Below are 24,482 nucleotides of genomic sequence, written 5' to 3'. Positions count from 1 at the left end.
AGGGCCTCCACGGAGGAAGCCCTGCTGGGCCACACGGGTGCCGGTGGGCTCAGCTCTGTCCTCACCCCATTGCCTCGGCCTGGGGCTGCCCAACCTGAACACACTCCCCTTTCCCCGGCCAGGTGGACATGAACCTGGACCCTCCGCACACACCTGGGCACGCACCTGGACCCCCCCCCCATATACCTGGGCCTGCACCCAGGCCCGCACATACTAGGCACAAGACCCAAACCTCACACGGCCCACACGAGCGCAGCCTGCGGTGGAGACCACACAAGTCCAGATGCGGACTCCTGACCAGACAAATGTCACACCCACGCCCTCCACCGCTCCTCTGGGACACACAATAGCCATCACCGCCTGACACTCGCCGCCGCATCCCCGCCGGCCAATGGTGGCCGCGCGCGCCCCCTCCCGCCCCCACCCTCCCGCGGCGCCAGCCGTGATCTCATTTCTCTGATTTATCGATCAGGCTCCAGCAGCCTCGCCCCTCCCTCCCCACCTGCCAGGCCTCCCGGCCCCTCCCTTTGTTTCCCGGCAGTCGGCCCCACCAGGGCCGGGCAGGGCCGGGGAGGGGGGACCGTGACATCCCGTTTCCCGGCGCAGAAGGACCCAACCCTTGAGGCCCGGGCGGGGAGGCCAGTCTCAGAGACGATGAGACTGAAGACAGCGGACCACCGGGCCCAAGAGCTCCGCTGAGCTAATGCCGGACAGGGCTCCCCAGAAATGAAAGAGGGGGGTCCGTGACCCTCCGGCCCCCTCCCCCGGGCTACAGTCTGAGGAGCTGGGGCCCGGGACAAGCAACAGACCCGGTACTCCTGCCTCTGAGCCTCCGCAGTGCGCCCTCGGCACGCCCCTTCCCCTCCCCAGGCCATAGAGTAGGGCATGATCTCGAGGAACCTTCCGGCGGGACCAGTGGAGAGAAAGGGGCTGAGCTTAGGGTTTGGGGTTCTCCCCTTTCCCGGCCGCGCCTCCACCCCTCCCGGGCCTCGGGTTCCCCATCAATCACGGGAAGGAACAGGCGATTTCCAAGCCTCGCCCAGCCCTGCCCTTCTAGGAACTTGGGCGGCGGGTAGGGGTAGAGGGGCGCGAAGTGGGGAGGGTCGCTGACGGGGTCCCGGGTTCGAAACCTCGCTCCCTCCTTGGCTGCCAGTTCCAGGCCCGCGCCCGATGCCCTCCGAGGGCCTCAGTTTCCCCAGCCTCCCGGGCCAGACGCCGAGACAAGGAGGGCCGGGGTCCCAGGGGCGCAGCCCCCCGCGGCTGCGCGCTGGGCCGGGCGGATGACATCACCGGACCGGGGGCGGGGAGGAGCGGGAGGGAGCGGGAGGGCCTCCTCCGCGCCAGGCGCAGCGCCCGGTCGGGCTCGGTCGGGCGGCCGCGGCCATGACGCAGGGTCCCGGCGGGCGCGCGCCCCCCGCGCCCCCCGAGCCCGAGGCGCCCACCACCTTCTGTGCGCTGCTGCCGCGCATGCCACAGTGGAAGTTCGCGGCCCCGGGCAGCTTCCTGAGCCGCGGCCCGGCGGCGGCGCGGGCGGCTGAAGCTGCGGGGGTCGCCGACCCCCAGCTGGAGCCCGCAGGCCCGGCGGGCGTCCCGGCGCTGGCGGCCGCCGTCCTGGGCGCCTGCGAGCCGCGCTGCGCCGCGCCCTGTCCCCTGCCGGCGCTCAGCCGTTGTCGGGCCGCGGGGGCGCGGGGGCCACGGGGCGCGCGGGGGGCGGCCGCGCCCCCAGACGCCGCGGCCGCCGAGTGGATCCGCAAGGGCAGCTTCATCCACAAGCCGGCACACGGCTGGCTGCACCCCGACGCTCGGGTCCTGGGGCCCGGGGTCTCCTACATCGTGCGGGTGAGTGCACCGGCCGGGACCCGCGCGTCCTGTCCTCCCCACTCTCGGGGACTGGGGCTCCTCTCCCCCACTTTTTCTCTGGGGTTCCGAGAGCCTGGAGTCCCCTCCCCAGCTTCCCTCCGGTCCCCACCACCCCAGACCCCCCATCTCCACTCTGCGCTCGGCGGCCGCCCCCACCCCGGAGGCACTGGGGTCTGGGTTCCCACGGCGTCACGTGGGGAGGGGCGGAGAGAGGGCGGCAGGTGGGACAGCGACACGCATGCGCAGGTCGAGCACCCCTCCCCCCATCCCGGTAGGGCGGGGGAGTCCCGGAGTGAGGACGGGGAAGGGGCGTCTGCCGCCCGGAGTCCCCGGGAAAAGCTCCATCGCAGACGACAGAATGGGGACCTGCCAGGACCTTGGCCTGAGACGTGGGCGCGGGAAGGGGTGTTAGGAAAGGGGCCGCGCCCAGACAGACCGCGGGATTCCGGGCGTGGGACTACAGGGGCTTTGAATATGGCTAAAGAAACTGGCCTTTGTTTATTTATCCCGGGTTTTTATTATGAACCTTTTCAAACACAGAAAAACTGGGCGAGTGGATCGCCCGTGTACCTCCACCTAGGTCGGTGAATATTCACCTGTGCTCAGTGTACGTATCCCTATGTACGGTTTTTGGTAAACCATTTGAAAAAAACTACAGGTGTACGAGGCTCACCGTTCAGTACTCCCTCTGGCCTTCCGAGAGAGCTGTTTTCCTACAACTGCAGTTCATTGTTGCACTAGGAAAACGATCCGCGATCTCAAAATGCCGGTTCAGCATCAGGCAGAATTCACATCTCTCCAGCTGGCGCTCTGGGACCAGGGTCCTGGAAGTTTACGTGTTTGCGTTTGGTTGTTATGTCTTTGCGTTTTCTAGAACAGTCCCCCAACACCACTTGTCCCCCTCCCAGTACACGGGGTTGAGTAGTGTCCCTCCAAAATCCATGTGCAAAATCCATGAAGGTGACCTTATTTGGAAATAGCGTCATTGCAGACGTAATCAAGTTAAGGTGAGGCCTTGCTGGACTGGGGAGGGTCCTAATCTGATGGTCACTGTCTTTGTAAGAAGAGGGACATTTGGACACAGACACACAGAGGAGGTGGCCGTGAGAGGGCAGAGGCAGAGACTGGGGTGCTGCAGCCACATGCCAAGGAACACTCCAGACTGCTACGGGCCACCAGAAAGAAGCTGGCTGCAGACACGGCCGGAGCATGGAACCATCTGTGATAATTTTGGACATGCAGGGCCTCAGGCCACACCCGGACCTGCTGAGTCAGAGCCTGCCTCGATTCCCCGGGTCTGTGTAGACTTTGAGGTCCAGGTGTGCCACATTCTGGGTCTGTCTGTTTTCTGGTGGTGCCGTTGGCTTGCTCTTTTGTCCTGTCCTCCTGTGTCCCGTCAGTTTGTTCTCCAGGCTTGACTGGATGCGTTGGTGGACGAATGTTTCACGGAGGGTGCCAGGGGCTTCCTTCACACCACATCCCCCCAGGGCACGTCTCGCCTGGCCATCGGCCATGGACGTGGGATTTGGAAGGTCGAGAATGCAGACGCTAGTGCTGTTAGCATTCAGGATGTCGGGTTATGACAATTGTGATGTTTTCCATCAATGTAGGCCCATGCCTGTCGGGTAGGGACCACGAGTAGAAAGGAGGAAAGATCTGGTCCCTGCTCTCAAGGGATTAGATTCCAGTGGGAGAGGCAGGCGGTAAATAAGAGAACAAACAGGGAAAGAGCAGGGACTGTGGGAGCCCTGCTAAGGTGAAATCGTGTGATGTCACAGCAGGAGACTGGAGTGGTCAGGGGAGGCATCTCAGGAGGTGACGTTTGAACTGAGCCCCAAAGCTGCAGAAGCCACAGACAGGAAACGACTGGAGGGAGAGTTCCAGGCAGGGGAGCCGCAAGTGCAAAGGTCATGGCCCTCGTGGTGCCTTCTGCTGTGGGTCACCACGCACCTGGCTCAGAGCAGCTCAGAGCTGAAGGGACGTTGACTGTCTCTTGGGAGAAAAACCCCCAGGTCAGTGGCTCAGTGACTTACCAGATTCAGGTCATTGCCGTCTGTCCTGGGGTGAACGGTGTCCCCTCATTCATGCCACCCAGAGCCTCAGGATGAGACCTTACTTAGAAATAGGGTCTCTGCGGATGTCACTGGTTGAGATGAGGTCATCCTGGAGTAGGGTGGGCCCTGAGTCAGTGACGAGTGTCCTCGTAAGAAGGCTGAGTGACGACACGCAGGCAGAGATCGGTGCAGCCACGCGCCAAGGGGTGCGGAGGGCCGCCAGCCACCACCAGCACCTGGGAGGGGCAGGAAGGACCCACCCCTGGAGCCTCCGGACAGAGCGTCGCCCTGCCCACACCTTGATCTCGAACTTCTGGCCACCAGACTGGTGAGAGGACGCGTTTCTGCTGTTTTGAGCAGCCTGGTTTGTGGTCATTTGCTGGGGCAGCACAGGAGACTCAGATGCCGGCCTTGGCGCCTCTGCTCTGCCTTGAATCCGCCCCTGTCCTGGCCAAAGACGGCGGCTGTGGTCCTGCAGAACAGAGCCCTCTCTCTCTGTGCCTCTGTGATGGGTGAGGACGCCTTTCCCGGGAAGCCCAGCCAGCTTCCCTCAGGTCCCACTGGCCCGAACTGCCACTGACCTTCCCCAGAGCAGCACTGCCTGGGGGACTTCCGGTGCCTGACTGTCCGGCCGGGCGGCCGTTGCTCACTAGTGGCTACTAGGACTTGAGATGGGGCTTATGCAACCGAGGAGGTAAATTCTTAATTTTACTTAATTTTAAGTTAGATTTAAAGGGCCACACGAGGCAAGTGTCCTCTCCCCCATTCACACCTCATTGGCTGGAAATGGCGAACTCCACTCCTGGCAGGGGGCACCAAACTGGCTGAAACCAGTGATAAGCAGGGTGTGGTCCCCAGGCCAGCAGCACCAGCGACATCTGGGAGCCGGTTGCAGATGCAGGTTCTGGGGCTCCACCCCGCACCTGCTGGCTCGGAGACTCTGGGAGTAGCCCGGAAATCCGTGCCCACCAGGTGATTTGAGGCACGCTCAGGGTTGAGAACCTCCAGCTAACGCCAGTTGTTTGCAGTCCTGCTGGATTAACCACTGCTTATTTACAACAAGCATTTTGTAACCCTCCACACCTGAAATAAAATCCAAATCTATCTATAGCGCCTACCTACACATTGATTCTCCTCAAATCAGTGTGATGTCCCAGCTGTGATGAAAGCAGAAACACAATGACAGCCATTCGTGATAACTTGTTTCAGTGCGTGCGTGTGCAGGCTTTGCTCTCCTAGAAGCGCAGACAGAGCTTGTATCTTCACGGAGTCCTTGATTCATGGGTGACGGCCACAAATGGAGCACGTGCAGGGCGTTACTCCAGCAACTCGGACATCGTGACCTGAGTTGCCGCGTATGAAGTGACTGCTGAAATAGTGGATGACACAAAATAAAGTCTCCTGTCAATTTACATAATAGTTCCATTAAATTCAGTGTGTATTAAAACTATGCCAAGAAGTTAAACATAGAATTACCATAGGACCCAGCGATTTCACTTCTGTGTATGTACTCCAAAGAATTGAAAGCAGGGACTCGAAGAGGTAGTTGCACCCACATGTTCAGAGCAGCCAAAAGGTGGAAGCAGCCCAGGTGTCCGTGGACGGATGACTGGATCAACCCAACGCGGTCCGTCCACACACTGGAATATCACTCAGCCAGGAAAAGGGACGAGGCTCAGACACAGGCTACAGCGTGGATGGACCTTGGGGACATCGTGCTCAGTGAGAGACGCCAGACACAGGACAAATCCTGTGTGATTCCAGTCACGGGAGGTCCCTGGAGTCGTCAGATCCACAGAGACAGGAAGTAGGATGGTGGGTGCCAGGGGCTGGGGAGGGGCTGGGGAGTGAATGTCTCATGGGGACAGAGTGTCGGTTTGGGAAGATGAGAAAGTTCTGGAGAGGGAGGGTGGTGATGGCGGCACAGCAATGTGAATGTGCTAATGCCACTGAGCTGTGCACTTAAAAATAGTTAAAATGTAAATTTTATGTTATGTGTATTTTACCACAATAAAAAAGTAAACAAAAAATGCCCTAATATCTCATGTTATGGGTAAAATGGAGTTAAGCTCAAGGCATGATATTCACAAAGGGCTTTTCCCGTACGTGAAGTCCTTGGGGACAGTGTGGCATCAATGTGAGACTCCCTCTGTTTAGTTTTTGTAGGTTTGAAATTCTATCAAGATGAAAAGTTACCCCAAAACCCACTAGTACATGGAATTCCCACGTATTGGTTGCCTGGATTCACCACCGCCAACGTCTCGCCACGTTGACTGTGTCGTTCTCTCTGTGTAAATTGTTATTATTAGTTATTATTATTGATGAACAATTGAAAAAAAGGTGCAGCCATGAGCCCCTTTCACCCTCAAACGTGTCAGAATATATGTTCTAAGAACAAGGATTCTCCCGTACATAACCGCAGTAAAATGAGCAAAATCAGGAAATTTAGCATTGTTACAATACTGCTACCGAATTTTCAGCCCGTATCCAAATGTAACCGATTTTTCCAATAATGTCCCTTCGGCGCAGCTTTGATTCCCCGTCCCACGTTGCACTTGGCTGTGACAGTCCCTCTGTCTTTCTGTGGGCGGTGCGAGGCTGGCGTTGGTGAAGAGTGTGTGTGTGGGGGTAGCACGGAGGGTGCCGTCCTTCCGGGTCAGCATGTCAGGGGGCCCAGGGTGTCCGGTGCTGGAAACTTTGATCACCTGGGGTCCTGGGGTGAACAGTGTCCCCCCAAATTCATGTTCACCTCAAACTTCAGAATTTGACCTTATTTGGGAAAAGTGCCTTTGCAGGTGGAATTAGTTAAAATGAGGTCGTGCTGGAGTGGGGCGGGCCCTGATCCAGTGGCTGGTGTCCTTACAAGAAGAAGGAAATTTGGGCCCGGCGCGGTGGCTCACACCTGTAATCCTAGCACTCTAGGAGGCTGAGGCGGGAGGATCACTCGAAGTCAGGAGTTGGCAACCAGCCTGAGCAAGAGCAAGACCCTGTCTCTACTAAAAATAGAAATTAGCTGGACAAGTACAAATATATAGAAAAAATTAGCCGGGCATGGTGGCGCATGCCTGTAGTCCCAGCTACTCGGGAGGCTGAGGCAGGAGGATTGCTTGAGCCCAGGAGTTGGAGGCTGCTGTGAGCTAGGCTGATGCCACGGCGCTCTAGCCCGGGCAACACAGAGAGACTCCGTCTAAAAAAAGAAGAGGGAAATTTGGACACAAACACAGAGGACATGGCTGTGTGAAGATGGAGGCAGAGACTGGAGTGACACGGCCAAGGGACGCCTGGAGCTACAGGAGCCGGGGAGGAAGGAGGCTCCCCTGGAGCTCTGGTTGGGAGCAGATCTCAGACTTCTGGGCTCGGGGACTGGAGAGGATGGACCCCTGTTGGTTTAAGCCCCTGAGTTTGTGGCATTTGGTACGGCAGCCCCAGGAAACAAGCTTGCCAAGGTGACATTCTCCCTCGTGAAGGTCCCACTTGTTTCCTTTGTAGTGAGGAGGTATCTGTGGGGACTCGGCAGGCGGAGGGATGACACACTGACAGTGACGCGCACGAGGTCGCAAGTGCCCGGCTCCTGCCTGGCTGCCTTGCTCTGCCGCCCGCGAACCACGCCCAGGCGCGCTGCCCACGGAGGTTGCCACCACCCCAGCCCTGCCCCACGGTTTGGTTTTGTCTGTTCTTGGATGTTGTCAGGACAGGGAGATTTGAGACTGTGCAAATATCCTGGTTCTCAACCAGCTTTCACTGATTTGCTTTAGAAGAAACTTACGATTTTTGCGTGAATGGACACTTTTCATTTTAATAATTTATTGTAACGGTTACTGGGAAAACAGTGGTAGGCATCAAACCAGGGGTTTATAGTGACAATAAGTAGTTTCCCCTTTTTCTCATGCAAAGTTTTAGAAATTGAGATATAATTCACATGCCATAAAATTTATCTGTTTAAACCGAACAATTCAGTGTTTTTAGTATATTCGCAGAGTTGTGCAACCCTCACTGCTATGTAATTCCAGCACATTTTCATCATTGTGGAAGAAGCCCCATCCCATTAAGCCGTCACTTCCAACCCCCTCCCCAGCCCCTGGTGACCACGAATCCACGTCCCGTCTCTGGATCTGCCTGTTCTGGACGTTTCTTATAAATGGAGTCACACTGTGTCCTTCTGTGTCTGGCGTCTCTCACTGAGCACGATGTCCTCAAGGTCCCTCCACGCTGTGGCCTGTGTCAGAGCCTCGTCCCTTTTCGTGGCTGAGTGATGTTCCACTGTGTGGATGGACCATGTTGTGTGTGTCCATCATCCACTGATGGACATTTGAGCTGCTTCTTGCAATTTCCTTTAAAAATAAACTCAGTTATTTTTATAAGTGGAGTTTACTTAAAAGAAAAATATGAAGTATTAATAAATGATATCTATGCAGATACGGCAGAACTCACGGAGGTGGGCGCCAGTGGCTGAAATCAGGGAAAGTGGTGGGGAGGTGGAGGTCGCCTGGGCTGGGAGGGTGGAGCCTGGACCAACCCACACGGTCACTTGTGCACACACCTGTAGCCCACAAGCTGGTGTATCTGTGGGATAAAGTCCTAAAAACAGAGTTGCATAGTCAAAGCATTTGCGTGTTTATCGTTTTTTAAAAGGCTGAGGTACAATTCTCATTAGAAAAATTCAGTGGCATTTAGTACATTCACAGTATTGTGCAACCACCACCTTTATCTAGTTCCAGAACTTTCTCATGACCTCAGTAGGAAACCTATCCCTATCAGCGGTCACTCCCCATCCCCTGCCCCTGCCCCAGCAGGACGCCAGAGTTGGAAGGACATTGTGGCCCTTGCCCCTCCTGCCCCGCAGCACTGAAGCAGGTCCTGGAACTTTGCTGGGTGCTTCTCTGCCCTCTTGTCCCCCAGCACTGTCTCTCTGAGACTGTGAGTGACTTTCCACGGACATGGTCATCTGGACCAGGAGTCAGCAAATTCCTGGTGAAGGGTCAGATGGTGAACGGCTTGTCTTTGTGGGCCAGATAGCCTCTGTCCTTACTGTTTGCCAGCCTGGGCTGGGTGCGGGGGACATGGGAGTGAGCAAAATTGCCACTGCCCCGTGTGCCTTGCCTTAGGTTCCTGTGGAACAGAATGAGACCCTCAAAGAAGCCAGATGGTTAAAGGAACAGACACAGTAGAGCCTGGGAGGAGGGAACCAGGCTCTGGAGAAACAGAATAACAAAAGAAACCCGAGGGTCGGGCAGGTGCAAAGGCCCTGGGGCAACTGGCGGGAGTTGTCAAGGCTTAGAGGAAAGACTTGACCCCAGGGTGGGCGAGGAGGTGAAGGCTCATCCAAGAAGGGTTCTTCTGGGCGGTGCTTCGGACCTGCCTCTGACACCTTGTTCTCTCTTTTCCCTTAGTACATGGGCTGCATCGAGGTCCTCCGCTCCATGCGCTCCCTCGATTTTAACACTCGCACCCAGGTGACCAGGTGAGGCTTCGCAGGGCTGATGTGCAGCGTCGTAAGGGGTGGCAAGAGTGGGCACGGGGACACGTGGCCCACTTGCCGAGTTGGGAGGTGGCTGGGCGGGTGCTGCCCTCGGCCCCGCTCTGGCCCCACTGCATGCATCGCAGTGGCCTGCACACCCCAGACCTCCGTCTTCTGCGGAGTTGTGCTGGCTTCAGGCCCGGGCCGGCAGGTGCTGGCTGCTTCCCTCTGGACCTGGGGGCGGGGGATGGCAGAAGGCACAGGGGCCTCCCGGTGCTCCCAGCTGCCTGGAACAGTCACACAGAGTCCTGGATATGGCCAGGGCTTAAGCAGGAAGGAGACCAACATCTTTTTTCATGTAAAAACTGGCTTATTCCATTCACCATAGGCTTAAAAAACTAGTTTGTATGTGAATATGTGAGATATGATTCACCCATTCCAAGCGTACAATTCGATACTTTTTAGTATTTTCACAGAATTGTGCAACCACCAACCCTATCTAATTCCAGAAGATTTAATCACCCCAAAAACGATATTCTGTCCCCATCAGCAGTCACCTCCCCCCCAGCCCCTGGTGACCACGAGTCCACTTCCCGTCTCTGTGGCTCTGCCTGTTCTGGACGTTTCATGTAAACGGAGTCTCACACTGTGTGTCCGTCTGTGTCTGGCATCTCTCGCTGAGCACGATGTCCTCAAGGTCCCTCCACGCTGTGGCCTGTGTCAGAGCCTCGTTCCTTTTCGTGGCTGAGTGACATTCCACGTGTAGATGGACCACATTGTGTGCGTCCATCATCCGTCCATGGACACTTGGGCCGTTTCCACTTTGTGGGGATTGTTAGGAATCAGGCTGCTCGTGGTTTCTCGGACTGTCTCCTACACTGTTTGGGGTCAGTTCCCGCCACTGCTCAGGACAGAGCTCATCCCTCCTGAGCCGCAGCTGGGCTGACCCAGGATGGGGTCAGGTTCAGGGCCTCCTGCTCCCCGTGTCCAGTTCCCGGATCTGACCCTGCATCTCTGGTGCTGGCTGAGGCCCAGGGACGCCCTGGTCACTGGGAAAGAAAGAGGGTACAGGGGGTGGGGCCCTCTGCATGGTGCAGAATGGGGCTGTCTGTAGGGTGTAAGTGGGTGGGCTGGTGCCAGCTCCCTCCCCTGCCTCTTCCCTCCTCCCCTCCCTAACCCCCACCCTTCTTTGAACTCCCCCCCAGACTCCTTGCCTCTCTGAACCCCCTTCCTCTCCTAGTTCCCATACCCCAACCCCCTCTTGTCTCAGGCTGCCGGCCTCTCTCTGAGCCCCCTGCTCTCCCCAAGCTCCCTGCCTGACCACTCCCCACTTCCAATCCCAGGGAAGCCATCAACCGACTCCATGAGGCCGTGCCCGGTGTCCGGGGCTCCTGGAAGAAGAAGGTGAGTGAGGGGATGTGGTCCCCGAGTGGGGCCGGTAGGTGCAGTCAGAGGCAGTGGGGGGCGCCGTGGCTATCCTGGGAGCCCCCTGCGGGGCTGCATGGCTGGCCCTCTCTGTGCTCACCCACCCCAGGCCCCCAACAAGGCCCTGGCCTCCATCCTGGGCAAGAGCAACCTGCGCTTCGCGGGCATGAGCATCTCCATCAACATCTCCATCGACGGCCTCAACCTCTCCGTGCCTGCCACGCGCCAGGTGGGTGCTGCCGCCGCGGCTCCTCCCTCAGCTCCCCCAGCCCCACAGGACCCCGGCCCCTTGTGGGATGGTCGGGAGTATTTGGACTCACCCCGAGGTGAAGCCAGGAGGGTGGTGGTGGGCGCAGGGCCGCGTGCAGCACCTGGGTGCCTGTGTGGATGTGTTTATCCAGAAATGTGTGCTGAGGCCCCACTGAGAGCTGGGAGCGGAGGGCACCACCGCCACCCTCGTAGAGCTCGGCCCAGGGGCTCCTGCCGAGGGCCATGCCACCCCCACAGTGGTCACAGCCAGGGAGCTCCTGGCGGGGTGGGTGGAGGCCAGGGACGCTGCTCAGCACCCTGCCGTGCCCAGCACAGCCCCACTCAGAGAATGGCCCGGTCACGGATGTCCACAGCACCTGGGGGAGAGACACTGGCTTCCAGTCTTCAGGTGGAAGCAAACACAAAACCGTAATTACAGAGATGAGGGAGTAATTACACCAAGCAGCGCCGTGAGGCCAGGCGAGGGTTGTCCTGAGCACAGGTAGGACACCATGTTCTAGGTGGGACATCAAGGAGGGCTTCTGGGAGGTGGTGAGGAGGAGAGGAGAGGGAATCTCAGGCAGAGGAGGCATGTCTCTGTGGGAGGAGTTAGCACAGACCGCGGTGAGGAGTTTAGGGTCTACCTGGTGGGCACAGTCGTCCTGGCAAGTTTCAGGCTGTGAAGTGATGTGGTCTGATCCGTGCTTGACATTGATCGACAGGGGTCAGTGGAGAATGGTTTTGGGGGTGGTGGCTGTGTCCAGGAGCCCATGGTGGCCCCAGGGTGTGTGGAAAGGTTGCCAGATTCTCGATACATTTAAGAGACAAAACTGACAGCTCTGCCAGTGTGTTCTCTGAGGGCAAAGGAGCGTGCTGGGTGCTGCCGGGTGCCTGGCGGAAGCTGCTGGCGGAGTGGCGTAAGCCCAGGGCAGGCTCGGAGGGAGAACAGGCTGTGGGAGGGCCATCCACATGCTCTGGACCTGTCTGTGTCCCAGGTGCGTGTGGGGCACTGAAACTTCTCATTTCAATCCGTCGGTAGTTGGCTTTCTGGTCTGGGATGGAACGGAGGCCTGGGCCGGGGTTGTATTGGCTGGCGAGGCACACACTGCGTAACAAAACAACCCCAAACCTGCAGCAGCACGACGGCAGTATTCATTCAGCTTGCGCGTCTGTGCGCAGGTTGGCGTCAGCAGATTAGGGCGGGACTTGGCAGGTGGCACTGCCCCTGCCCCAGGCAGCAGCAGCTCCAGCATCTTCCTTCATGGCACCGGCAGAGGGTGTAAGTGGGTGGGCTGGTGCCAGCTGCCTCCCCTGCCTCTTCCCTCCTCCCCTCCCTAACCCCCACCCTTCTTTGAACTCCCCCCCAGACTCCTTGCCTCTCTGAACCCCCTTCCTCTGAGAGGCCCTGGTGGCCCAGCCGCGCCAGGCCCCTGCTCCTGTCTCATGCTACTGAGAGTGTGCGCTGCCCCTTTTGTGGGAGGGGCTGGAAGCCACACGTCACGGGCATGGCTCCCGGGGTGGAAAATTGGGGGCAATAGGCAAGTTAACCCAGGAGCACCCTGGCAGGTGGGATTTGGAGCACTGGGTGTTAGAGGTCTTGGGGAACAGCTTGAGCCGGTGCGGGGCTGGCAGTGGGTGACAAAGAGATGCCCAGCCCCCAGCACCCGACTGTCCGCCTGGTGAGTGAACGGGAATATGGGAGGCTGGGGGCATGGACCTCGCACCCACGTGGCGGCTGGGAGCTCTGCTGGGAGCGAGGTTGCTGAGAGCGTTGGTAGGGTGCCTGGACCTGGACGGGGTGTCCCAGAGGGCCTGCCGAGGCCGCGGTGCTGGTGCCGCGCAAAGAGTAGGACAGACCTGGGCCAGGTCTGGTGGGAGAGCCATGGCCGTGCCGGCGGAGAGGGTGGCGGGGCCACCGTGAGGAGTTGAGGGGGTTGGGGGTGAGCATGGAATCCTGGGGTGTGCTAGGCAGCACCCCGAGGCTGGTGTGGGGGCACACAGGTGGCGAGGGGAAGTCGGGGCTCCAGAGAGGAGGCTGATGGAGCCGGCAGCGAGTGGCTATGGGCCGTGTCTACGCAGTTTCCATCTCTGCATCGTGCTTGCGAAGTGTAGACTAGTCACCCCGACTGACACTGAGGCTCCGAGAGGACCCTCCTCCCTGGGCAAGGGTCGGGAAAGGAGGGAGGCTCCCTGGGGGCTGAGGAGTGGATGTTCCCCGGAAGGGACGGGGGCTCGGCTGGCAGTGGGGGCACCTGATGTGCTGCCGGGTCCTGTAGGGACATCAGCGAGGGGCAGTAAAGGAGGTGGGACCAAGCAAAGTATGCAAATGTGCATGCAGATGAGCCCACAGGGGCCACTGACAGGTGGGCGAGGGAGGCAGGAGTGTGGGTGGGCCCCTCTGTGGCTGCTTGGGGGCTGTATGATGGAGGGTGCCTGCTCATGTGTCCGTGTGAGCGTCGGGGTGGGTGCATGTCGAGGGTGTCCACGGTGGGGTGGCTTCTCTCTCATATGGCCATGTGACCTCAGGTGGAGCCCGCACACTTCTCAGGGCCCTGTCCTGTCCCGCTGGGGCCCCACATCCAGCCAGACTCCTTCCTGGTCGTCTGGGCTGACACCGGGCCTGCTGCCATGGCGCCAGTCAGGGGACATGTCCCTCCCCACATCCCACACCCCTCGTCCCCTCCCTGTGGCCCTGGGCAGCTGTGGCCTTGACCGCGTGTGTCCCACCACACAGGTCATCGCCAGCCACCACATGCCGTCCATCTCCTTCGCGTCCGGCGGTGACACGGTAAGGCCAGGGGCGGGGCGGGTAGATTCGCAGCCTCTATCCCCCAGACCCCGCCTGCGGTACCCTCTGCCCATGCCCGAGGCCCCGTCCCCCTGCATTGCTGGTGGGGGTGGCTGGGAGTCCGGACAGGCGGCCCAGGCGGGTCCAGCGGGGCCCCCGCCCCCTCTCCCCCCAGGACATGACGGATTACGTGGCCTACGTCGCCAAGGACCCCGTCAACCAGAGAGGTGAGGCCCCTGGGCAGGCCGGGGGGGCCCTGTGGCTGGGGGGAGCAAGCCACGCGATGCCGCCTGACCCCCCCTCCAGCCTGCCACATCCTGGAGTGCTGTGAGGGCCTCGCGCAGAGCGTCATCAGCACCGTTGGCCAAGCCTTCGAGCTGCGCTTCAAGCAGTACCTGCACAGCCCCCCCACGGCCGTCGTGCCCCCGGACAGGTAACCAGGCCTGGGCACCTGGGCCCCTGCCTAACCCTAACCCTAAGCTGCACAGCGCCCCCACGCGGTTGTGCCCCCGGACAGGTAACCAGACTGGCCCCTCCATCTCCAAGAGACAGACCCTGGCCCCCACCCCCACCAGCCCTGCCCAAGGCAGAGCCTGGCTCCATCTGCTCCAGGCCCGGGTGTCAGTCTCAAGTCCCTGCTCCCTGTGGGCCCCCGAGAACATCACTCCACCAGAGGATCCGTTTCTTCATCTGTAAAACTGGGATGAAAGCAACCCCCACCTCCCAGGACAGGGGGCCCTAACCCTAACCCTGCCCCTCCCAAGCCGTGTTGCGGACGTCTCCCTCTGGCCACAGAAAATGGGTAAATAACTGATGTGGCTGGGTGCTGATAAAACTTTATTTATAAACACGGAAATTTGAACTTCATGTAACTTTCACAGGTTGCAAAATACTATTCTTTGGATGTTTATTTATAGTTTAAAAGCGTAAAAGCCATTCTTAGCTCGTGGCTGGATTTGACCCCCCTGCTCCAGAGAAAGAGCTATTTAAGTATCTGTTAAGTGTCAGAAATCCAAGCTGTGCCCACGAGCAGAAGTTCAAACGGTAAGAACTCGCGTGTGGACAGTGTGAGCCTCGTCCCTGCTGCCCACCCAGGGGAGGCGGTGCCAGGCCCTTTACACAGGTGCACGGCGCGCCCACCTGCTGCAGCTGGGACGCTGCTCCTCCCTGCGTTGCTCTCAGGAACCACGCTTGCCTGAGGGAGCACCCACAGGAGAAATTTCTACAAGGGCCATTGCAGGTCCAGAGAGGGCGACAGTGTTGCTCCCACCCCAACCCCAGGACAGCCTGGTTCTGGCTGTAAACTGGGTTTCACGCCCTTGGCCGCCCGGCGGGGTGGAAGTGGGCAGAAAGGAGTGCAGAGTAGCTTAACTGAGGACCTGCTGTTAATTTGTGCAAAAGCTCTGAAAAGTGTGCACTATCCCATTTTACAGATGAGGAAATAGAGGACCCCGTTGCTGGTTTAAGCAGCATTTCCTGGCGAGAACACTCGGTTGATAGGTGGGGGGTGGGGTGGAGATTCGAACTCAAGTCTTCTCCTCTCGGAAGCTCATGCACAGGCCCCAGTGCCCCCCGGAGAGCTCTGGGCTCTTCTTGTCCCGCCCCAGCCCCGGTGCTGGGCCTCCCTGTGCTACCGGCACTGCTGTCTGTCCCCAGGCTGACTGGGCAGGAGGAGTCGGCTTGGGGGGATGAGGACGAGGCCTCGGAACACAATTACTACAACAGCATCCCTGGCAAGGAGCCGCCGCTGGGCGGGCTGGTGGACTCCAGGCTGGCGCTGACGCAGCCCTGTGCCCTCGGGGCCCTCGGCCAGGTCAGCTTTGCCACCCTCGTGGGGGGACGCGTCCAGTGGCTGGTCCCTGGGGCCTCACCCCCGGCTTGCCTGCTGCTGCGGCTCTCCCTGAGCTATAGGAGGGTCCCCGCTCCCACCCCTGGTCCGTCACTCACAGAGACTCACAGATGGGCTCCATCTGCCTGCTGGGCCCATACTGGACACGGTTGACAGCGGTAGCATTTCAGACACGATTCCCACCCTCAGACATCCAGTAAGCACTTACAGCAGTGCTTTGATCGTGGCCAGGAAAGGGACTACCGTGGAAGTAACGAGAATGTCCGACAGGGAGCTGGCTCTGCAGGGTGCCCCGGGGGGGGGGCAGTGCAGGGAAGGGCATCCAGGCAGAGGGAACAGGGTGTGCAAGACGGCAGGAGGGTGCCGACTGCCTTCTGGAGGGACAAGGAGGCAGAGGAGGCTGCCCAAGGGGGGCAAAACCTCAGGCAGCTTGAGAGCCAGGGAGCCCCCGCCTCCGTTGCAGGTCTCCAGGAGGACTGGGGTGGGAGATTGGGGGTGCTGGACCAGGAGGAGGGGTTTGCATGTACCAAGGGGACCTCACGCTGCTCTTTTTCCAGGGCGCGTCTCCTGCTCAGAGAGATGCCTGCAGCCTGCCGTGGGACCTGGGGCCCGTGGGTACAGGTGGGCTTGGGGCCCCTGCGTCTCCTCCCCACCACCTCCCCTCGCACTTTCCCCTCTGCTTTCCTTCACGTTCACCAACGAGCCTGTGTGTGCTCTGCGCACTCTGCAGGGTCTTGTTCTGTGGCTCAGGCTGCAGTGCAGTGGCGTCAGCCTAGCTCACAGCAGCCTCCAACTCCTGGGCTCAAGCGATCCTCCTGCCTTAGCCTCCCGAGTAGCTGGGAGTACAGGTGTGTCACCACGCCTGGGCAATTTTTCTGTTTTTAGTAGAGACGGGGTCTCGCTCTTTCTCAGGCTGGTCTCAAACTCCTGGGCTCAAGCAATTCTCCTGCCTCAGCCTCCGAGTAGCTGGGACTGCAGGTGCTGCTACCGTGCCAGGCTTGGCAGCTGGCTCTCATGTCCTGTTGCACAGCCGGGAGGCACCACGCTGTGGGCATTGTTCCCTTGATCCCTCTGGGGTTCCCACTGTGTCGGTGCCTCTTGCACAGCCAGGTGCTGTCCCCACCCCTGCAGTCTGGTTACCTCTGTAGTCCCCTCTTAACGGGCGCTTAGGACCCTTCCAGCTTCCTGCCACATAGGGCCACTGCTACCCAACGCAGCGGCAGAGCCCCTGAAGCCCCCTCAAGCCTCGGAACTGCTGGGTTGCAGCACTGACCTTGGCCACGTGACTGGGGGCTGCTAATCCGCTCTCTGAGGTGGCCGTGCTGGCTGCTGCTCCCACCAGCTCCGCCTGCGGCTGCCTGTTTCCTAACAGCCTTGCTAACATCTGTGTTGAGCTTTTTTTAGACGTGCCCAAACAATCTGGGCATTTCACTGCCAAGCCTCAGAGCCGCCACTGGCTCTCGATGCCTGTGGTTAAAGAAAGCCCGGCCATCGAGTGCCCCCCAGGCACCAAGCTGCAGTCTGGTCCTGCTGCTTCTGCTCCGGGATGGTGGCTGCTCCCGCAACCCCAGGGCTCACCAGTGTGTCCTGTTCTCACTTCCCGTCATGCCTTTCCCGATTCTCTGGCCAAGAACTCCTACCGACACATCAGTGCCCCAGCTCCAATGTCCGGGAACCCCTGCTCCCATCTGCCCCATGCAGTGTCTTCTCGCCCACTCCGACTCCTGCAGCAGGTTCCTGACCACAGGAGGCTGAGAGAATCTGCGCCCCTCCCGCAGGCTGGGAAGGCCGGGCTGAACCACCGGCCCCCATCAGCCGCCAGGGCTGGTGCAGTATTAGCATCCGTGTGGGGTCACACCCTTTGCCAGGACAGAGGCCATCTGGTCAGGACCCAGCAGAATCGGGATGTGGCGTCGGGTGGACCTGGGCACGATTCCTCCACTGGTGCCTCGTAATGCAGCTGTGGCTTTTGAGCCGTGTCACTGTTTTACATATTCAAAAATAACATTAAAAAAAGAGAAAAGAAGGCAAACCTAAAATAGAACAGAGATAGAAGAAATGACCCAACCACGCATCATGTTGATCACATAATTACAGGGAGAGCAGAGCTATTGTTATTATTTTTTAAACGTGGAGATTTCACATAAGCAGTAGGAAGCTCTGGCCCCGCGGCCACCTTCCTGCCTGGGTGTCGGGGTCTGGTGCCCGCAGCCCCCAACCCACGCGCTGTCCGCCGTGTCCCCGGCTGGGGCGCTGTGGGGCGACTCATGCCTGGTGTGAGACACGCCACATGGTGTGCAGGGGGGCCTGCCACCGCGGGGCCAGCGTGGCTCCCCCGTGGACCCCACGCCCCTCCTTGTCCCTCACAGCCCCGCCGGGGGATGGCTACGTGCAGGCGGATGCGAGGGGCCCCCGGGTCTACGAGGGACACCTGTATGTCAACACCCAGGGTCTGGACGCCCCGGAGCCCGAGGACAGCCCCAAGAAGGACCTGTTCGACATGCGTACGTGGGGCAGGCCAGCCGTGGGGCCTCGCCATGCAACCCCGTGGTCTCCCTGTGGGATCCCCAGTCTGAGGGCAGAGGCACAACCTTCTCCCCGCGTCGCAGGGGCTGGGGGAGCCCAGCCTGTTCTGGTGGGAGGCCCTGTCTGCGGGGGGCGTCTGGCTGAGCACCCTCGTCTGACCGGGGTGGTCCCTACGCAGTACTCTCCACGGGGCTCTGCGCAGGCCCTCCTGTGGGACCCTCCCGGGGCGGGGATCCCCAAACGTCTTCCTTCACGACATTTGCAAAGCTCCCTCCCCCACACCTGGCAGTGCGACTTCTCCTTATTGCAGTAATGACGGCAGCTAGTGCCTATTGAGCGCCTACTGTGTACCAGGCAAGGGGCTGAGAGCTGGGCCCTCTGGTGCCTCACAGCGATCCTCAGATGGGAAAGGAGGGCTGGGGTGTACTTCTGGGGCAGGCCGTCCCCCTCAGGTGGCCAGACAGCCCAGCGGCCCCCGAGGAGGAAGAGTCACTTCCTGCCTGTCCCCCGTTGAAGTCCCTGAAGCAGCTGCTGCCTGGGAGGGCGAGAGGAGCCGCTGGGCCGGCCTGGCTGCCTGGGCTCAGCCTGCATCAGGAGGGAGGGTCCCGGGAGGCCCAGAGCTGAAGGAGGCCCCCAAGCCAGGGCCAGGGGTCTGGCACTTGGGGCGTCTGAACTGCCTCCAGAAATGCCCCATTTTACAATGAGGGCACCGAGGCTCACAGGGGCAGTGGCCTGTCCCCTGTCACGGGGGCACCGCTGGGAGCCTTAGAAAGCCCACGACAGAGCGAGGACGGCATCACTGCTGGGGTTAGGACGAGAAAGCAGTGCCTGCCGTCCCCACGGTGTGTAGGGCTGTCCTGGAGGTCTTGGCCAATGCGATAAAACAAGATAATGGAGCCAGAGGCCAATATAACAAGACAAGAAAAAAATAGATGCATAAACGTTGGAAAGAAAGAAATGCTGTCATCCTTTGTACGTACTTAGAAAACCCAAGACTACCTTGAATAATGATATGAACCGGTAAGACCATGAAGCAAGGTGCCGGTGCCAGGCCGAGGGTGAGCGCACAGCATGACCCGAGGCCGAGCTTAGTGCAAGGCCTGGCGCACAGTAGGTGCACAGTCAGGGTGGGTCGGACCGTTCACGAGTCACTGCCCCGTTCCTCCTGCCCACTCCTCCCTCCCCACCAGGCTCCCGTCCTGCCCCCGCCCCACGCTCCTGTCCTCGCCTGCAGGACCCTTCGAGGACGCCCTGAAGTTGCACGAGTGCTCAGTGGCAGCTGGCACGACGGCAGCCCCTCTTCCCTTGGAGGACCAGTGGCCCAGCCCCCCCACCCGCCGGGCCCCTGTGGCCCCCACGGAGGAGCAGCTGCGGCAGGAGCCCTGGTACCACGGCCGGATGAGCCGGCGGGCGGCGGAGAGGCTGCTTCGAGCTGATGGGGACTTCCTCGTGCGCGACAGCGTTACCAACCCTGGGCAGTATGTGCTCACGGGCATGCACGCCGGGCAGCCGAAGCACCTGCTGCTGGTGGACCCCGAGGGCGTGGTAAGGTGGGCACAAGTGGGTGGGGGACCTCGGGGTTGATGAAGCATTTTGCAGATGACAAAGCCTTCTGCGTGTACAGACCCTGTCCCCTTGACCGGGGGAATTACATCACAAAGCATTTTCCTGCTTAAGAAGAGTTTTAGGGTTTACAAAGGATTTCCCAGTCTGTAAGGCATTTTGAGGTTTACAAAACATTTTCCAATTTCAAGGTCTTTCAGGGCTTACAAAATACCATATTTCATCCATCGTGAGACGCGCTTTCCCTCTCGCAGTTACCACTAATGCATCTTGCAAACAGTGCTGTATTTGAGGGATAAACACGGTGTTTTCAGTTTCTGATGTGTTTTAGGGTTTACAAACCATGTTTCAATTTAAAGGAGTTTTAAGGTCTTCCAGTTACCGAATTGCTTCAATTCTGAGACGTACACCTCCCCATGGACATCTCCGAAATCTGGACTTCTTTTTAAACCACCAATTGCATTTTTTTTTTTTTTTTTTTTAGACAGGGTCTCCCTGTGTTTCCTGAGCTAGAGTGCCGTGATGTCAGCCTAGCTCACAGCAACCTCAGACTCCTGGGCTCAAGCAATCCTCCTGCCTCAGCCTGCCGAGTAGCTGGGACTACAGGCATGTGCCACCATGCCCGGCTAATTTTTTCAACATATTTTTAATTGTCTGATTAATTTCTTTCTGTTTTTAGTACAGACGGGGTCCCGCTCTTGCTCAGGCTGGTTTTGAACTCCTGAGCTCAAACAATCCACCTGCCTCAGCCTCCCAGAGAGCTAGGATTACAGGCGTGAGCCACCGCACCCGGCCTCGCCAATTGCATTTTTGAACTGCATCATTATTTGATAGGGAGGTTTTTCTCCCCTCTGCCCTCCTGGTACATGCAATAGCAGTGCGTCTTACCGTTGCTTTGAGCCAATGAGATTTAGTAATTGCCAGTTTCTGAAGTGTTTTAGGGTTTACAAAGCATTTTCCAATTTACAAGGAGTTCCTGGGTTTATGAAACATTTCCGAGCGTCCAAGGGCCTTACGCTCCCCGGATTATTTCCCAGGTGGGCACGTGCTTGGGGCTTGGAGCTTTCTCAGAGTTTACAAAATGCTTTTCTGCCTCAGAGCAACTGAATCCTCCGAACGAAGTTCAGGTGCCTGCGCGTTGTCTGTGTGTGAAGCACACCCAGGCCCGGCCTGGCCCAGGCGCTGCCGCCGGGGAGGCTGTCGTTCTCCTCGCTGCCACCATCTCTGCCCCGTTTCAGGTCTCCCTGCCCAACCTCTGGCCCGGCGTGCGAGGTATCCGTTCTTCCCTGGGCCGGATTCCCTCTCCGTTAATCGGACCCCTGGGATTAGATCGGTGGCTCCCACAGCCCTCCCACCACTACGGTGTTAAAGTGCAGATTCCCAGGTCCCCAGTGCCATGGAGATAGGCGGTTTACCTCGGGGCCTAGCAAGGTGCACTTCACCCTGTTCCCCCGTGGCACGTGCCCAGTGGGTCCGGCATCATCACGAGATGCTTGGCAGCCGTGGGACATGGCGTCTCTCCGTGTTGCACCCAGTTCTGGCGCTCAGGGATGCTGAGAGGTTCTCATTCCAAGATGCTGCCGGCTTTTGGATTTGGTGATTCTGGTTTTGGGGTCTACCTCTCCAGGATTTCGGGGTGTGTTTGTTTCCCAGGGGTGCGCTACCAAAGGGCCACAAACGAGGTGGCTTAAAACAGCAGAGATTCAGTCTCTCCCAGTTCTGGAGGCCAGAAGTCCAAAATCAAGGTGTAGGCGGGGCTGGTTCCTCCTGGAGGCCCTGAGGGAGGATCTGTCCCAGGCCCCTCTCCAGCCTCTGGTGGTGGCCTGGGGTCCTTGGTGTTTCTTGGCTTGTGACAACACTGCTCCAGTCTCTGCCTTTGCCTTTGCATGGCCTCCTCCCCACGTGTCTCCATGTTTAAATTTCTCTCTTCCTGTAAGGACACCACCTGGGTAATCCAAGATGCTGTCATCTTGAGATCCTTAACTTGATGACACCTTCAAAGACATTTATTCTAAATAAGGTCACGTTCACAGGCTCTGGGGGTCAAGACCTGGACTTAGCTTTCTGGAGGCCCCATCCTGGTAGTTCTGAGCCTGTGTCCGTCCAAGCTTCTGGAACCCTCTGACGCAGCGGCTCTCGGACTTGGGTATGCGTCAGAAGCACCTGGAGAGCTTGTCGACACGCATTTCCAAGTCAGCGGGTGCCGGGGGGGTTCGAGCATTTGCCTCTCGGACGAGCTGGTGATGCTGAGTCTTGGCTGTGCAGGTGCGGACGAAGGACGTGCTGTTCGAGAGCATCAGCCACCTGATTGACTACCACCTGCAGAACGGGCAGCCCATCGTGGCCGCCGAGAGCGAGCTGCACCTGCGCGGCGTGGTGACGCGGGAGCCCTGAGCGAGGTGTGTAGCGGCCCCCTCGGGCTCCTCGCATGTGCCCACTTGCCAGGTTCTTTCCTCATTTTAAAAATCGAGACGCGATTCACATATCACGTAGTCCACTCATCCAGAAAGTACAATGCAGTGGCGTTTAGCACCTTCACAATGTGCAACCACCAGCTCTGTCTGATTCCAGAGCACTCCACCACCCCGAAAGGAAGCCCGTCCCCATCAGCAGTCACTCCCCACCCCTACCCCAGCCCCTGGCGACCACGAATCCACGCCCCGTCTCTGTGGATCTGCCTGTTCTGGACGTTTCATGTAAACGGAGTCTCACACTGTGTGTCCGTCTGTGTCTGGCGTCTCTCGCTGAGCACGATGTCCTCAAGGTCCCTCCACGCTGTGGCCTGTGTCAGAGCCTCGTTCCTGTTCGTGGCTGAGTGATGTCCCAGTGTGTGGATGGACCACACTGTGGTTGTCCATTCATCCGTCCACGGACACTCGGGTTGTTTCCACTTTCTGGCTATTTTGAATCACGCTGCCCTGCACGTGCGTGTGCAGATGTCTGTGTGGACACGTGCTCTCACTGTGCCTGGGGGGGCACATGCCTCAGAGTGGAACTGCTGGGCGCTCGGGGTGACTCTGATTAACTGGCGATGAAATCCCCTGACCTTCATGGACCCCCGCTGCTGGGTGCTGGGCCTTCCTTCCCAGAGGAGGCGGCGTCGGCGACCCTGGAGGAGGGCTGGGCATCGCTGGAGAGGGCGGGTGGCCCTGGAGCAGGCAGGGCTGGTGTGTGAGCCATGGCAGAGGAGAGATTTTAGTGCTGGGGAGGGACAGGCAGGTCTGAGTGATGGCAGGATCTCTGGGGCCCAGAAATAACACCGACGGCAGTGATGATACCGCTGGCACAGGCATGTGCGCAGCCCTTCGGTTCTGAGACAGGCGCTGGGATTAGCCTGCTGGCTTCGTTTGCAGGGGAGGAAACAGCACAGGGAGGTTGCGGCATTGCCCTGGATCACACAGCAAGAGCAGGGGAGGCCTGGACCGGAGCTCTGGCTGCTCCACCCCGGGGCTGTGCTGCCCGAAACCGAGGTTTGGAGCTCGTGGAGATTACAGCCCACTGGTTCCAAGGAGGCAGAAGAGTGGTGTGGCCCACACTGGAACCCAGGGCCCTGGCCGCTGCCTCGGCCCTGACTGCGGCCCCTTTCTGCCCGCAGGTGATGTTCCCAGCCCAGGCTCCTGCTGTGCCGCAGCCTTGCAGCTCTCAGCCCTTCTCTCAGGCCCTGGTCAGGCTGGAACCGCCGCTGTCTCTCCTTCCTCCGCATGAGCCTCTGGAATCTTCCTTCCTCCAGCTGGCCCTGGGCTGGGCAGGGCAGGCTGGGATTTTGGGGGCCCAGGAGCCCTCCTCCCGCTGGAGCCCCGGCCACCCACCCTCTGCCTGGAGTGAGGGTGCACATGCCAAAGACAGAGCCTCTTCTCGCCATTGCAGAACACAGAGCAGAGCAGCCACCGCGCCGGAGCCCCGGCCTCTGTCTCGTCCCAGGCTGGACCGAGGCTGTAGCCCTGGAGCGTGAGGGTTCCCAGTTCCCTGCTGTGGAAACCAATTCCTGTCCCAGCTGGGCTCACTTTTCCCACCCGAGAAACTTGGGTGCACAGTTGTCTTTCTGGGGGGAGAATTAAGGTGCTTTGGGGCTCCCAGGCCAGGGCAGACTCTGAGGTGGGGCAGCCTTGGGCTCACCCAGGATGATGGGGCAGCTGGGCCGCTCAAGACGCTGACACGGGGGCAGCCGTGAGCAGGAGGAAGGACGTGGCTGCCCGCCTGGGCTGTGCCCCCCAGCTGTCGACCTGGACCGGACATTTGAATCTGTTTGTAATTAAACTTGGGAGTGACCACAGGAGCGTGAGCCCACCTGCACGCTGAGGGGCCCTCTCAGGGCTGGGGCCGGGATGAGTCTCCCAGGAGGGGTTTGCGGGACCCTGATTTGGCCTCCCCGGGGGCCTGGACGGGAGAGAGGGAGGTGTGCGGCCCCTATCCCCGGAAGCCCCTACTTCCCTCAGACGCCGCTATCCGATCCCGAGATGAAGCACACATCAGCCCCCTGCTAAACACATCCCAGCCTCACTTTGGAGACACCCTCGTTTATCTCCCGAGTGCACAAACCGCTCTTCCCAGACACCCACCATATCTGACAAACGCTTGTTTTCTTCCCCAAGATGCCTGGAACCGGCCCCTGAGCGCGGCTCCCTCAGTCTCCCTGCGTCCCGTTCCTTTGTCGGGACATCACTCAGTGCCCCCACTTCCTCCCACGCCCAGCTTCACTTGCGAGCCCCC

The 24,482-nt window shown here is 59.4% G+C and overlaps 1 protein-coding gene across 1 annotated transcript; it reads left to right on the top strand.

Moving 5' to 3' along the window:
* Positions 1–1,383: 1,383 nt before the first annotated feature.
* Positions 1,384–24,042, top strand: SHC2 (SHC (Src homology 2 domain containing) transforming protein 2). Its single transcript, XM_012645368.1, has 13 exons — positions 1,384–1,839; positions 9,305–9,375; positions 10,716–10,776; positions 10,907–11,026; positions 13,781–13,834; positions 14,010–14,061; positions 14,141–14,267; positions 15,491–15,647; positions 16,241–16,304; positions 18,053–18,187; positions 19,444–19,754; positions 22,038–22,171; positions 23,368–24,042. The coding sequence occupies exons 1-12, from the start codon at positions 1,384–1,386 to the stop codon at positions 22,164–22,166; spliced, it is 1,737 nt and encodes a 578-aa protein (XP_012500822.1). The 3' UTR covers positions 22,167–22,171; positions 23,368–24,042.
* The last annotated feature ends 440 nt before the right edge of the window (positions 24,043–24,482 follow it).

The sequence above is a fragment of the Propithecus coquereli genome, unplaced genomic scaffold (assembly GCF_000956105.1).
Source record: "Propithecus coquereli isolate 6110/MARCELLA unplaced genomic scaffold, Pcoq_1.0 Scaffold232, whole genome shotgun sequence".
Taxonomy (NCBI): Eukaryota; Metazoa; Chordata; class Mammalia; order Primates; family Indriidae; genus Propithecus; species Propithecus coquereli.
Note: the sequence above shows the minus strand (reverse complement) of the source record. Positions and strands in the feature narration are given on the sequence as shown.

Bases quoted from the DNA above. Each gene is read 5' to 3' on its own strand.
- SHC2 (XM_012645368.1), top strand. From the start codon at position 1,384: ATGACGCAGGGTCCCGGCGGGCGCGCGCCCCCCGCGCCCCCCGAGCCC. The intron at 1,840-9,304 runs GTGAGTGCACCG...CTTTTCCCTTAG, and splicing joins GGGTCTCCTACATCGTGCGG to TACATGGGCTGCATCGAGGT. The intron at 18,188-19,443 runs GTACGTGGGGCA...CCTCGCCTGCAG, and splicing joins GAAGGACCTGTTCGACATGC to GACCCTTCGAGGACGCCCTG.